The following is a 14,724-nucleotide window of genomic DNA, read 5'->3' as shown; positions in this document are numbered from 1 at the left end:
GGCCCTGGTGAGGGGTGGCCTCTCCGTGCCTCTGGCGGGCAGGTCCTCGGGACCGTAGGTTTTCCAGAACTGAGGCAGGTACCCCGCTCCCATACAGGTGGCGTGGATCCCCGTGAGGACCGGAGGGATCCATCAGCCTTCCCCGCACGGCAGCAGATCCCCGGGTGGCAGGGGCCGGGACAGTGGGACACAGCTGGGGGTGTGGGGCCCGGGCTTTGGCTCAGGTGCTCCGACTGCGATGGTTCTCGGGCCAAACCGGGCCGGGCGTGACGGGCCGACCGGTCTTAGCTCCACGGTGCCTTTAAGGGGTGGTGGCCCCGGGCTGGGGGCGGTGCTGCGCAGGGCTGTGCCGTGCTGGGCTCGACGGGGCCGAAGCTGGAGCTGCAGCCAAAGCCGAGAACGGGGCCGACTCGGTCCATCCCTGCTTCCCAGACTGCTACCAACAAAGGCGGCGGCGGCCCGGCGGGGTATGGCGGTGTGCGGCGGGTGATCCGCGGATCCGAGCCAGGGGAGCCCCTGCGACGGGGCTGGGCCCGGCCCGGCCATGGGGTTCCTGCACCAGCTCCATCTCCTGCTCTGGAAGAACGTGACGCTGAAGCGGCGCAGCCCGGTGAGCGCGGAGGGCGGCGGGATCAGGGGGTTCCGGAGCCTCCCCTGCAGCCCCCGATGGGGCCAAGGCCAGGCCCCGAGCGGGGCAGGAGACGGGGGCCCGCGGGGAGCTGCAGGCCGGAGGTGCGGGAGGGATGCGGAGCCATCTGCCCGCGGAGCCGGGGACTCCCGTGGGTCCTCCCCTCCGCCCGGGGCACGGAGGGTGCAGACCCGGGGCTGGGCGCTCTCCTGTGGCTGCGGGGATGCGGGGTGCGGGCGCCGACCGCGGATGAGCCCCCGGAGAGGCCGGGAAGGCCCCGCCACGCCCCCCGCCCCTGCCCGGCTGCGCCCCTCGGGGGCCGGCGACAGCGGAGTCCCCCTGCCGCTGCCCCCCGGTTCCGCTGGTGCCGCCCTGGCCTGGCGCCTTTGGAGGGGCCCATGGCCGCGGTCAGGGTGCTGTCTGCCACCCAGCTCTCCGCCCTGTGCAGCATCTCGGCCCGCTCTGGCACTTGTCAGCCCCGCCATCCCTCGGAGAGCTTTGCGCGCACCTTCGGTATCCGTAGGCTATAAATAGGTTTCCAAATCACATGTGGGGCAGAGCTGTCTCCTCCGTGGACTGGAGGGGAATTATTCCTGCTCCAGGGGAACGCGGGGGGTCCCGGGGGCTGGCAGAGGAGGCAGGATTTGTCCCAGGCCCCTACTGCCTGGCTGCTCCTTGCAGCGCTGCCCTGCCAGATCCCGCTGGGTGGGAGGGAGGGACCCCCACTCTGGAGAGACCCCTGCCCGTAGGGACCGGCAGCAGGGTGGGCAGGGGGATGGGTGCACCGGGTGCCCCGAGCCGGTTATTTTTGGAGGGCGGGGGAGGGGAGCGAGCTGCTGCTCACAATCTGACAATCTCCTCTTCCCCCTCCAAAATATCCAGCCGGCTTTCCCACACCAGCAGCCTGCCAGCATCAGGGCCTGCTCTGCCCCTGCAGCTGGATACCCCCTGGGCTCGGGGCAGGCAGGGGATGGCATGGGCAGAGCTGTGCTGAGGCCCCTGTTGCAGACAGGTCCCTGCTGCACGGGCAGCCCCAGTGCCCCCAAAATGGATGAGGGGGATGATGTTCTGCGGCTGAGTCATCCCTGCTTCTCACCCCAAGCAGAGCTGCATGGCCACAACAAGGGGCTGTGTGGCACCAGTGTGTCACAGACCCCTGCTTGACAGCGTGATCCAGCTGGCACAGCTACAGCCTGGCATCTGCCAGCCCTTGGCAACTGACCCAGGCCTGGCTGCCATGACTGGTGGGCTCACAGACCACAGTCTTTTGGGGGCTTGTTTCTCCCTGTCCCTCTCCAGCCCCACTGGCAGTGGGTGAGTCCAGTGCAGGGACCTGCAGCTGCATCAGGATGAGGAGCCCAGGCTCTGACACCCCTGTATGTGGAGACTGTCTTGGAGTGCCCTTCCTGCTGCAGGTGGGTGGCAGGGGAAGGACCAGCACCTCCTCATTCACCCAGCAACGCTGCATGTGGAGGGGGCATGCAGTGTGCCAGTGTCAGGACCTTGTGCTGGGAGTGTTCACAGGTGGATTTGGTGCAGACCTTGGGGCAGTCATGCCTGAGGATGTGTGTGCCCTGGGTGTGTCACTTAGTTCCTCATGTTCCTGCTGGGTGCAAGTGCCATGGTCACCTCACATTCCCTGTCTGTGCAGGAGACATCACCCTGCCTGCTCCTGCAAGAGTGTGGCCCAAGAGCAGGGCTGCCAGTGCTGGCTGGGCAGGGCAGAGCCAAGCCCTGTGCTGGAGCCCAGTCTCAGCATCTCATCCCTGGCTGCCTGTGAGTGTATTCCCCAGCATGAGTCTCCCCTGGGTGGTACAGGCTGTGCAGCATCTGTCACCTTGTCTCTGCTGGGGTGGGGGTGAGCTCTGTTGTGAGCATCTTAAGGGATGGTCTCCCAGATTACTCGTGGTTGCTGGTTTAAAGCCATGTTGGATGTGAAATGAACAGGTGATATCTCAAAAGTTAGGGCAGGCACATCTCGGGGTGCTCAGCTGCCTTTCCTGTGGCTCTCCCTTGCCCACGGGTTTGGGAAGGGAAGGTAACCACAGCTGGAGCTCCCAGCTCTGAAGTGGTGGGTATGGAAGTGTGCTTCTGGGTTTGGGATGGCCCCAGGGCAGTGTTGGCAGTCTGGAGCTCTTTCAGGGGAACAACGAGCAGGAGCTGGGGCTCCAGATGGTGTTTTGGTGTCACAGTGTGTCATTGGGGTGCCGTGGTACAGACCCTGGGGTAGGGGGAGGGTGCACATGGGGCAGGGAAAGAGGTTTGTGCAGTTCTGTGTTTTCTGTTCCTTGGCCAAGAGCTGGGAAGCTCCCACTGCAACAGAAGCTGTCCTGGCAGGTCTGCCCCTTCCTCCCTGGCTGCTGGGAGTGAAGCTTTCCATGCCTGCAAAATAAGAAAGACTGGAATTTGGGGTATGGCAGGGCTCGCCCAGCATGGGGTCCTGCTGCAGCAGTGCCTGTGCCAGGGCACAGAGTCCCTGGGGGGCAGGGTCCCCCGTTCCAGGCTCTGCCAGGCTCTGTGGTGAGTGTTGGTGCCAGATCCTCCAGCAAGAACTGATGGGGCTGGTGCTGACCCCTCAGGGTGCTCTTTTCCCCCTTGCTGTTGGCAGCTGGCACAGGGGGGATGTGCACAGGCTTGGCATGTGTGCCTGTGTCCCTGTGGACTCTTACTCACAGGATGGCTGTGGGGGCTACTGTTGCAGAGTGACTGGTGGCCCAGAGGGCTGTGAATCACTGTTCCTGCAGGGCTCTGCCTCACTCCCTGCCCATGGGGAGAGGCTCTGGGGTATCCCACTTGCTCTCAGGATGAGCACCTGGTGCCAGCAGGAGGTTGGCCAAGTCCCAGTGCTTTGTGCCAGAGTGCTGACCAGGCAGTGCTGCTGGTGTGTCCCCCTTGGCCTGGCACACTGGTGTCCAGCTGACACAGCACTGTAGGGATGGCACAGGGAGAGCTGTGCCCTGCTCCTTCTGGCCTTCCTGCTCTGGCATAGTGGTACTGGGCTCAGGAGAGGTGTTGGCAAATCCCAGGGGAATTTCATCCTCCTCCGGCTTCCCCAATGCATGTCCCCCCCAGCTGCCATGCCATGCCATGCCATGCCATGCCATGCCATGCCATGCCATGCCATGCCAGCAGTGTTTGAGGTGTGGTAAGGTGCCCTTTTTTGGGATAGGTGGCAGTGGGACAAGAGGTGACAGGCACAATTTGGACTGAGAAAAAGTGAGAGCAGCTGCTCCTCTGTGAGGCCATGCTGACCATAGACAATGGACACAGCCTTGGAAGCATTTCTGGGAGCAGGCAGGAGGGATGGAGTGGATCTGGGAGGTGGCAAGTGATGTAGGGAGCTGCTTCCATAGGAAGCACCCAGCTGGGCTGTTGGGGCATCCATGCAGCCCTGCCCTGGGGATGCCAGCAGAGGTGTCCTGCCAAAGCGCATGGCCTGTGGCTTCAGCATGTCTCCTGGCTGCTCCTGGTGCAGGCTGGAGCCTGGGCATGGTGAGACATGGGGCTGCTTGCCCTTGCTGTATCCTGTGGGGCTTGTTGATGCTTTCAGCCTGGAGTGAGAACTGTGAGTCCCAGGCTGCTGCTGCCTCATGCTGGGGCTGTTCAGTGCTCATCCTTCTCACAGCACCCCTGCCCCAGCTGCTGGAATGACAGAGGGTGGTCCCAGGCATGGAGCTGCTGTTCTGGAGCTGAGTGTCCCTCTGACAGGGGCCAGTACCTGCCAAGCTCTGCCTCCCTTGCTGGGGGAGTCAGACAGGATCAAGCAGTGTGGTGGCAGGGCTGAATGTGGGGTCTAACAGGCACACTCCCTGCCATCTGGGGAGGTGACAGAGGGGACAGGCAAGTACCCAGCACCATGCAAACCCAAGGAGCACCCATGGCCTCATCCTGCTCACCCTTTCAGCCTCGTGAGGTGAAGGTGTGCTGGGGGATGTGTGAATGGAATGGATCCCTCTGGCCCAGCTCTGCCACTGCCAGGACAGACTGCAGCAAGTCCCACATGGCAGTGCCCACATGGCACCAACCCTTCCCTTCTCCTCGTCCCTCTCCTCTTACAGTATCCTCCCCAAAAAATTCCTAGCCACTGGGATCCTGGTCATTGCCCTCCCTTTGTTTCCCCACACCATCCCAAAATGCCCCTTAGTGTTCTGCACCTGCCAGCTGGGACCCTGCCATCCCCAGCATGTTCCAGTGTCAAGTGTCCCTGTTGGGTGCCATACCAGGAGGGCTCCCTTAGGACAACATCCTCCTGCCCCCTTCTCAACACTGGGTAGCCCCTGCAGGGGATCCCTGGGGACCAGAGGGGCAGGATCAGTCCCAGAGTGTTTGCTGGTGAGCTCACCATGTCTGTCCATCACCCTGTAACCCCTGGGTGTGTGGGACAGCCAGTCCTGCCATTGGGGTACATGGTGATGCAGGAGGGGTCAGGGAAGTGTGTGTGGGGGCATCTCTGGGGACGGAGAGCAGCAAAAGGTCAATGACCCACTTCAAAAAAATAAATAACCAGCAGGTCCCTCCTGCTGCCACCAACGGCCCAGCAGTCCCCAAGGGAGCCTGGTACTGCCCGGCGTGGGTGTGGGAGGATGGTCCCACATGTGCTTGGGCACAGAGGCCAATTGTGTGTCTGGTAAACAGGCAGGGGGTGGGGACAGCAGCAAGTGCAGGACAGAGTGTGTCAGGGTGTCCCTTGCCACCTCACCAAAGCAGGAACAGTGACACCAGGGACTGTCTGGGACCAGTGGTGCCAGACAGATGAGGATTCCCTGCTGCTGCTCCTGAGGTGCCCACTGATGCCAGCCCCTCCAGCTCTTATTCTCTGCCTCCCCCAAAATCAGCACCTCTGGAGGTGGGGAGGGCAGCACTGGGGGCACCCATGGGTGCAGCCATACCTGTCCTGTAGCCCTGCCAACTGTGGTGCCTGCAGGAGTGCCACAGCTGGGGCAGAGATCCAGGCTTGTGGGTCCCTCTGCTCACTGCTGTTTGCGACTTCTGGGACTTCCTGACAGAGCATTTGCAACCTTTGGGTGAGGCCAGTGTGGAGGTGATGCTGCTGGGGACTGTAGAGCCTGATCCTGTCACCTGCTGCCAACTGAGTCCTTCTGGGCAGCCCCTGTAATTTTAAAGCCCTCTCTTCCTGCTGCCAGTGCTTGGTCACTTCAGGGGACCAGGCTGGTGCTACAGTGGGCACCTTCCTGGCAGCAGAGCTGGGGCTTGCCCTGCCTGTGTGTGGCAGTGGGTCCAGGGGTCTGATGTCGCCCTGAAGTGAGCTGAGGTTGGCTCACCTCACCCTGTGCCTCAGTTTCCTCACCTACACTCGTTCCTCTCCGCTCAGCAGCAGGGGCTGTGATGTGGCCTGGGCATACACAGTGCCAGCAGCTGTGCTGGCAGCATGCCTGGGTGTGCTGGGTGCCCCTGTGGTGGCAGGCACCAGTGCCCATCCCCAGGGCCTCTGGGCATGGAGCCTAGCCTGGGCATCCTATGGGATTGGTGTCAGGGATTCCTGGGGATTTGCTGTGATTTGTCATATGCCACCAGTGGAAATCCTGCAAGTCTGTTACCTTCTAGGCGGGCACAGAGGGGGTGCTGGGACCTCACCGCCCCTCCCTGCAGGGTCTGTCCCCTGTGTAGCCCCACAGCAAGACCCAGCAGTGGCATGAGTGGCAGGGGGACATTGTGCCATGCAGCTACCAGCTGTGAGGCAGTGCCAGGATGGGGACCTGCAGCTCTTTGCCAGTGTTACCTCCCCTGGCAGCCCCAGTGACTGGGGGCTGGGCTGCAGCCCTGGTACCCCATGTGTGTGATGTAGCAGCACATCTCCCTGGGGTACCTTCTGTTTCAAGGTGCCCTGGGCAGGACAGAGCAGGCAGGGTGCAGGCAGGGGCAAGCAGGAGATCCTTGTCTGCCCAGAGCCTCCTGTGCCTCTGGTTGAGCTGATCAGTGCCACCAGACACCTGCAAGACACGGGCATGGACACTAGTGCCCTGGGGACCCTGCTCGTGCTCTCTCCTTGGCAGCTGAGTCCTGACCCCAAGCATCACAATCCCTCTGCTTTGTGTTGTCCCCAGTGGGTGCTGGCCTTTGAGATCTTCATCCCCTTGGTGCTCTTCTTCATCCTCCTGGGGCTGCGACAGAAGAAGCCAACCATCCCTGTGAAGGAAGGTGAGTGCCAGCAGGGTGCTGTCCATAGGGCACAGCCTTGGGGCACACTGTGACACCTGGTGGGGACCCAGAGGGGCTTTTTGAGGGACATAGCACGGGGCAGGGGTTAGTGGGGCAGGCACAGAGGGATCAGAGAGTCAGTGTAATTTCCAGTGGGGGTTGTCTCCCCTGGGGTGGCAGCACCGACCAGCCTGTCACTGCCATTCATAGGGACATTTAGTGAGGGAAAAGGGGAGGTGAAGCTGGATGGGACTAGGACAGCCATGGTCCCCAGAGTGCTCAGGGAGCACCTGGGGTGGTGCTGGGAAGGGATCACCAGCTCCATGGGTTGCTGTGGGGGAAAATGCACTGTGTGGAGCCCCATGCCTGGGTGTGGTGTGACTCTGGGGCCTTGGGAAGGTGACAAAGTAATGGCCCCAGAGCTGGGGGCTCCCAGAGGTGTGCAGCTGGATCTCTGGGTGGGGCTGCAGCTCCAGTGCCTGCAGGCTGTGCCACTGGGAGGTGGTGGAGTGGAGCTGTTGGCTGCCACGGGCTCTGTGTGACATCAACACCCCGTGGGACACCCACCCTGGCCAGTGCCCTGGCATGGTGGGGCCAGGGGGAGATGCTGGGGACCAGCCACAGCTGTGACCCAATGTAATAATGGTCCAAGCCTGTGTTTCAGCACATACCAAGGAGAGAGAGAGAGCCCAGCTGCCAGCACAGGCTTGGCTGCCCTGGTTCCTGCCCTGGCACTGACGTCTGCTCTGTGTTGTGTGATTTTTTTGGTTTGTTTTTTCTTTCTTTTTTGCTCACGTTTTCTTTTTCTTTCCCACCATCTCCCCTGCCTGTCTGCCTTCCATGCCTCTACTGCATGCGCCAGTCTGTAAGTTGGTGGGGTGGGTGGGTGCTTCCCCCCCTTCCCCTGCCTCTGCCAGCTCCGTGTTTTGGGGAGAAAGAGCCTGGTTTAGATCAACTCACTCTGGCCTAATACACACCTCTGTAACCACCTCACCTTCCTCTGGGGCTGGTGAACTTGAGCTTGGACAGTGCAGTGTGAGCCCTGCCTGCTTGTCCCCATGGTGGGTCCCCACTGAGGTGGTGGTGGCCACACCAAGGAGGCAATGCTGGGTTCCCCTGGTGTTGGGGCCACCAGCAGTGATGTCCCCATCCTTCCAGGCTGCAGAGGCCTCTCTAGGTCAGGTGGAGGCTTGTCCTTAGCCCTTCTTTCCTCTGTCCTGGGGCAGACCATGCTGAGTGCTGGCACCTATGTGGTGGCCTCTGGTCACCCACTCTTGCCTGTCACCCACTGCAGCTGGTCCCCAACAGGTTGGAGATAACTCCCACCTCTGCACCATAATTGGGTCTCTGTTGTGGCCCCTGGCAGCCAGGACAAGCCAGGCACTGCTAGGAGCCTGGAGGCCTGTAAGATGTCACCCATGCCACCAAAGCATGGCATGGCCACCGCCATCTCTGCTGGCCCATTCCCTGCTACATGTCCCTGCCTCCTCTGGGCTGTCCCTGTCCCAGCCCATCTTCACCAGCCCCTGCCTGTTGTGGCTGTGCTAACAGCACTCATCTGCCTCTAACCATGGGGCCACCATGTTCTCATGGGTGAGAACTGGGACTTTGCCTTGTGACAACCTCTGGCTGTCCCCCTCAGAGCCCTTCTGGGCTTGCCCTTCCCTGGGAAAGGACATGGAAAGACCCCAGCAGGGACCATGGCTCAGCACTGGCAGGGGGGGGAAAGACTTTCTGTCCCTTTGCTGCTCCTCATTTTTTCCATCTCCTCTCTCTGTGTTTCCATTTCCACCTCCAGCAGCCACTCGTCAGGGCAGCTGGGCAGGGGGGGCTGGGGCCTTGAGGGTCTGTGGGTGACAGCTCTGTTTTCCCTGCTGTACTCGTCCTCTTCCTTCTCTTCCTCTGAAGATCCAGCAGTGGCTCTGAGGTTACTAACAAGAGGGGCTGAGAGAGGCCAGGGGAGGTTGATGGTCGGCATGGGACAAGCAGCAGAAGTCAGCATTGTCCTGGGCTGGGAGGGACCCATTACCCAAGGGGGGAGCAGGCAGGGGCAAGAGAGCAGGAGCCGGGGTGGCAGGAGCTGCCTACAGCCCCAAGAGGCCTTGTCTGGGGACAACCTTGGTGGGGAAGCTGCAGACTTCTGCTGACGGCCGCCAACCTCCCGCGGGGCTCCCACTTCTCTGAACTGAGTGTCTGTCTCTCCGGTGGCCCCTGCCTCCCCCTGCTCCCCACACCTCTTCTTCCTCCCTGCCCATACCTTCCTTGGCGTCCTCCTTGGCCACTCTCTTGCTGGCTCCAGCCTTCTACACGGCGGCCCCACTCACCTCAGCTGGGATCCTGCCTGTCATGCAGTCCCTGTGCCCTGACGGTCAGCGTGATGAGTTTGGCTTCCTCCAGTATTCCAACTCCACGTGAGTATTCCAACTCCCCTTGCCTTCCTTCTCCTGCCCTTCATGCTCGCGTGCACAGCCTGCTCCTTCCCACCCGGGCATTGCCACACCAGGAACAAGGCAGGAGCCTGTGCCCCTGGAGAGCTTGGGTACAGAGCGCTGTATCCCTGGGGTGCAGGGGATACCTCAACCCGTTCCCCCATGGGCTGAAGCCAGGGTGGTGCTGGGCTCTCACAGGGTGACCCAGCTCCTGGAGCATCTCAATGAAGCGGTGGAGCAGAGCAGCCTCTTTGACCCACAACACCCAGGCCTGGAGGAGGAGCTGGAGTCACTGCGTCGGCGCCTGGAGGCTCTCAGCAGCAGTGAGCCCAGCTCTACACAGTCCCACTTCAGCAACCAGCCAGGTGGGCTGCATCCTGCCCCTGCCCCACTGCACACAGGCTGGGATGGAGATACTCACCTGCCAGGCACCCCGTGACGTGATGGAACATGGCAGTGCTGCCACTGTCCCACGTTGCAGTGTGGCTGGGCAGGACATGTCCCTGTGTGGGGCTCTGCCCTGCTCCTGGTACTGGTGAGCTGCTCTGACCCCCCTGCCTTGCTCTTCGCCAGGGTCTGGTTTCACACTGGCATGGGCAGCCAAGGACCAAGGTGAGCTGCACCGTTTCCTGATGCAGAACCTGTCCCCTCCCCAACAGCACGGCCGAGCTTCTCCTGGGCTCCAGCATCAACCCACAGGAGGTGGGTGGTGATGGGTGTGAAGGGGGGTGGTGGGTGACTGCACAGTGCTGCAGGGCCAGACTTTGCAAATGGATAAGTCCTGACCCAGGCTGAGCCCTGACCACCAGCCCCACAGAGGGGGAGTTGGTGGGTACCTGTCCAGGACTCGCCCTGCCCTGCTACTCCATGTTTGGGGTATTGCTGGGCAAACAGGTGTCCCCATTCCTGGCACACTCAGCAGCCCCACTCCTGTCCCTGCTGCAGGTGTACCGCCTGTTTTTTGGTTCCTTTCCTTTGGTACCTGATGATACCCATGAGCGAGAGCTGTGGGATGAGTTTGGCCCCAGTGAGAAGATCACACACTTGGAGGTGAGGAGTGATTCCAGGGGATATGGTGGAGCAAAGCTTGTCCTCAGCATCCCCTCCACATCCCACCACAGGGTGATCTGGGGTGCCCATCCCAGCAGAGGGGATGTGACAGGATGTTGGGTGGACAGAGCAACAGCAAGGGTGACTGGGTCCCATCCCAGTGCTTCCACCAGTTCCTCCAGTGGTTTGAGGTACACCAGTGCCTGTGCCTCAGTTTTGCATTGCAGTGTGTGATGGCACTGCCTGGATATAGTGGCTGTAGAGGGAACAATCTCCTTGTTTCTTCCTGTGGATGGAGACCCATCGTCCTCCCATCTGCATGTCTCTTCCTTCTCCTCCCCATGGGGACCATGGACTGGGGTTCTGTGGGGTTGTTCAGGGGTGCTTGGGGGCACACACAGAGGGGGACCTCAGGCAGCCCCCTCCAGTACCAGCCTCACCTCTTGCAGAAGAGCCTGCCCAGCAGCTGGAGGAGCCTGCAGGATGGGCTGGTCCACAGGGCACTACGGGACCCGGTGACAGCCCCACGGCGGCCATCACTGCTCCACCTGCTCTCCCAGGCTCTGGGCCTTGCTGGTACCACCCCAGCACCCACTGCCTCCAGTAGCCCCCAGGCTTTCATCACTGAGATGGAGGTTAGTGCCTGGGGAGGCAAAACAGTGCGGGCTGTGCCTTGGTGCCCTTGTGCCTCGAGCTCACCCCGTGTCTCCTTACCCCTCAGCATGTCCTCTTCACTGGGCCGGTGCTGGAGCAGCTGACGTGTGAGCAGGGTGCAGGGGGGCTGCACAGGCTCCTGCATGTTGCCCCCAGGCAGCAGCCTCTGCTGCAGGCGTACCGGGTGCTGGCCTGCAATGGCACCCAGGGCACTCGTCAGCAGCGCTTCAGCCAGCTGGCCACCGAGCTGAGGAACCAGATGGACACCCCCAAGATTGCCAGCAGGGTGAGAGTGGGGCTGGGGGAGCTCATGGACCAGGCACATGTCCTGAGCAGCGTCTGCCTGCTCACTGAGGGGTGTGGGGAGATGGGGGGACTCTGTGACATGGCCTTGACCCTCTTGGTCACCTCTTTACATGGGGCACCCCCTGCTCAGCCCATGGGGGGACTCCAGGTGATGCCTTCTCCTGGCACCCACCAGACACTGCCCGCTGAATAGGTCAGGGTGTCCTCAGCATCCTCCAACTGTATTCCTGCAGTCTCCGCTCCCTGGGACTGTTAGCATCCCTAGTGGCACTGCTCCCCAAGGCTGGCTCAGAGGTCCCCCTCCTTGTCCCCACACAAGTCTGATATGTCCCTTGTGGTCACAGAAGACCACCCTCTACTGCCTGAGAAACATCTCATATCCCCTAACAAGACTCTGCCAACATTTGCCTGCATTCCCACTTCCTGATAGTGACAAATGCACAGGAGTGAGTCCAGGGCCCCAGCTGGGCACAGCTCCAACCTTTAGCCAAGGAAGCCAACGTGCTACTGCTTGGGGTCCCATTTGGTCCCCTCCTTCTGAGGAGCAGAGCCCTGTTGACTCAGCTCATTCCTTGCCCACACCATCATCCTCACAGCTGAAACTGGACGAGGTGAACAGCACGGCTGCCCAGCACCGCCTCCGTGCCCTCCTGGAGGATTTGGTGGAGATGGAGAAGGTTCTCCGGGATGTGGACATCCTCTCAGCACTGGCCAAGCTGCTACCCAGGGGAGCCTGTGCCAGCAAGGCCCCCCCACCCACTGCCAACAGCACTGGCTGGGCCAGCACCAATGCCACGGCCACCAATGCCACGGCAGAGGAAGAGGGGGACTGGGGGGGGCTCTGCTGGTGGTGACAACTCCCAGGGACAGTTCTCAGCATTTGTGCAGCTCTGGGCTGGGCCTGCAGCCCATCCTCTGCGGCAACCAACCTGGTAAGGAACCCCGAGGGACAGCGACAGATTCTGGTCAGGACAGGGTTGTGCTGTCTGCCAGCCAGTCAAGGAGCTCCCCTGTGCTGGGCAGCACCACACTGGGATTTTGGTGTGAAATCTGCTCCTGGGCAGGGGTGAGGGCTGGGGGTGGAGTTGGCGCTGGTGCCCTTTGCAGGACAATCGAGCCCGAGGCTCTGAAGCAGGGGCAACATGAGATTCACTGGGCTTCACACAAGCAAGGAGCAGCGAAACCTGGGCCTCCTCGTGCACCTGATGACCAGCAACCCCAAAATCCTCTATGCACCTGTGGGCACCGAAGTAGACAAGGTCATCCTGAAGGTGAGAGTGTCAGGACAGGACAGGTCAGGACCCTTGTCCTTTCTTTCCCACCAAGGGAAATGTGCTGAGAGGAATGAGTCTAGGGCTAGGTGGGGAGGAAGGAAGGGGCCAGGTGCCAGGCGGGTGTCCTGGCTCCAGTTGGGATAGTGATGCCTGTTGGGAGGTGGGCAGGTACCTCCATGGCTGTTAGCCACCCTGGAGAGCATGGGAGCCCCTGCCTCTTCCTGCTGTGTGACCTTCCTCCTCCCCAGGCCAATGAGACCTTTGCCTTCGTGGGCAATGTCACCCACTATGCCAAGGCCTGGCTGAACATCTCCCCTGAGATCCGTGCCTACCTGGAGGAGGGTCGGCTGCAGAGACGCATGCGCTGGCTCCAGCAGGTAGGAGAGGGCTGGGGACAGGGTCTGCCAGAGCTTTACTGCCCCAGGGGTGTCCTACCCCCCCAGGCACCTTGTGGCTTCTTCATATAAAGAAACCTCTTGCTCTTCACCCTGCGTTTGCAAGGATCAGTCTGGTTGGTTGTGTGAATGCTGTCTCACCATTCCCACAAGGAGCCTTGAGTCCCATCTGTGTCCATGAGGGAGAGCAGGGGGCTGCAGGTGTACCCCAACTTCTCCCTCTTGTGTCTCCCTGTCCCAGTTCACTGCTGACCTCCACAAGCACCCAGAGATCCTGAATGTCTCAGACAGTGACGTTCTTCATAATTTCCTCAATGGCAACTTCTCCCTGCCCAACGCCAGCGTCCTGCTCCAGCAGCTGGATGCCATTGACAATGCTGCCTGTGGCTGGGTCCACTTCATGGATAAGGTGAGATTGTGCCCACTCGTGTGAACATGGGTGCTGAAGCAGCACCCAGTGCTAACAGATGGGCTCTGTGGGGCTGGGAATGGGTCAGGTCCACTCAGACCTCCTTAAGGAGGAGTTTGTGGCTTCTGCAGTGCCAAGAGCTCTGGGATCCTCACTGTTGGGTTTCAGGGCTCCAGGGTGGCTGTGGGTGGCCCAGGCTGCACTTTGTGCAGGGTTTGCTTGCCAGACCCACCAGGGTTAGGGGGGTCTCACCAGTCTTTCCCCCTCACCAGGTCAGTGTGGATGTCTTCAAAGGGTTCCCAGATGAGGAGAGCATCGTCAACTACACATTGAACCAGGCCTACCAGGACAATGTCACAGTCTTTGCCAGTATGTCCCTGGGAACCAGTCTCTTTGCAGAGGTCCCTGAACCCCTGTCCTTCTTGAGCTGTGCTCAGGGCTCCTGACTCTGGAATGTGGCTGCCTCAGTGCATGTGTTGGGTGGATGAGTGGACCAAGGATCTCGCAGTTCCTGTCCTCTGTCCCTGGCCAAGCCACACCAGGCACAATGCCCTGCTGTTGTCCTGGCTCTCCCAGTGCTGCTGCCTACTGTCCCTGTGCCCTCACACCCTATGCCAGGGCCATGCCCACCCTCCTCATCCATGGCAGCACTGGTGGTGCCCTTGGGTGCCCTCAAACCCTCCACATCCCTGCGGGTCACTGCAGGCCAGCTGGTGTGGCTGCTTCCTGTGGTGCTCCCTGCCTCTCTGCTGCCCACAGGTGTCATCTTCCAGACCAACAAGGATGGCTCCTTGCCCCCTCATGTCATGTACAAGATCCGACAGAATTCCAGCTTCACGGAGAAGACCAATGAGATCCGCCGGGCCTACTGGCGGCCTGGCCCCAACACCGGTGGCCGCTTCTACTTCCTCTATGGCTTTGTCTGGATCCAGGGTGAGTGCCAGTTCCATGGCACAGCTGCCCATGGCCCCTGCCTGCACTGCCTGCTCAGCTTGGCCTCTCCTCCTCCTCAGACATGATGGAACGTGCCCTCATCAACACCTTTGTTGGCCACGATGTGGTGGAGCCCGGCAACTATGTGCAGATGTTCCCATATCCGTGTTATACCCGGGATGAGTGAGTAACACCATGTGGGCAGGGTGGGCAGGACCTTTCCTCTTACCCTTTACAGGCCAGGATGTCTCTGCTGGGAAAAGAGGACGAGTTTGGGGGGCTGAGAGACAGGGAGTGATGAGAAAGCAGTTAAGCCCTGTTTCTTGGGCCACCAGGAACAAGCAGGGGAAAGATTTTGTGCCCAGTTTCCAGCTGAAGTGAGGAGTTCATGGCTGGGAGGTGTCTTGAAGACTGAAGGACTTGGGGAGTACCAGAGGAGTGTGGTCAATGGATGGCACATGGGGGTGTCTGTGGTTACTGAACACAG

General features: G+C 61.0%; 1 protein-coding gene across 1 annotated transcript in view; it reads left to right on the top strand.

The window, feature by feature from the left end:
• The first annotated feature begins 408 nt into the window (after positions 1-408).
• The window catches only part of ABCA2 (ATP binding cassette subfamily A member 2), a 32,297-nt gene continuing 17,981 nt past the window's right edge, over positions 409-14,724 (top strand). Inside the window, 20 exon segments of the mRNA XM_030460945.1 lie at positions 409-610; positions 6,694-6,787; positions 7,650-7,652; positions 9,087-9,198; positions 9,415-9,581; positions 9,790-9,863; positions 9,865-9,918; positions 10,162-10,266; positions 10,716-10,901; positions 10,988-11,206; positions 11,823-12,049; positions 12,051-12,123; positions 12,125-12,158; positions 12,312-12,361; positions 12,363-12,497; positions 12,749-12,877; positions 13,137-13,304; positions 13,577-13,673; positions 14,064-14,237; positions 14,318-14,420. Coding sequence (XP_030316805.1) covers positions 545-610; positions 6,694-6,787; positions 7,650-7,652; positions 9,087-9,198; positions 9,415-9,581; positions 9,790-9,863; positions 9,865-9,918; positions 10,162-10,266; positions 10,716-10,901; positions 10,988-11,206; positions 11,823-12,049; positions 12,051-12,123; positions 12,125-12,158; positions 12,312-12,361; positions 12,363-12,497; positions 12,749-12,877; positions 13,137-13,304; positions 13,577-13,673; positions 14,064-14,237; positions 14,318-14,420 — 2,270 coding nt within the window. The 5' untranslated portion in view covers positions 409-544.

The sequence above is a fragment of the Calypte anna genome, chromosome 17, assembly GCF_003957555.1.
Source record: "Calypte anna isolate BGI_N300 chromosome 17, bCalAnn1_v1.p, whole genome shotgun sequence".
Classification (NCBI taxonomy): domain Eukaryota; kingdom Metazoa; phylum Chordata; class Aves; order Apodiformes; family Trochilidae; genus Calypte; species Calypte anna.
Note: the sequence above shows the minus strand (reverse complement) of the source record. Positions and strands in the feature narration are given on the sequence as shown.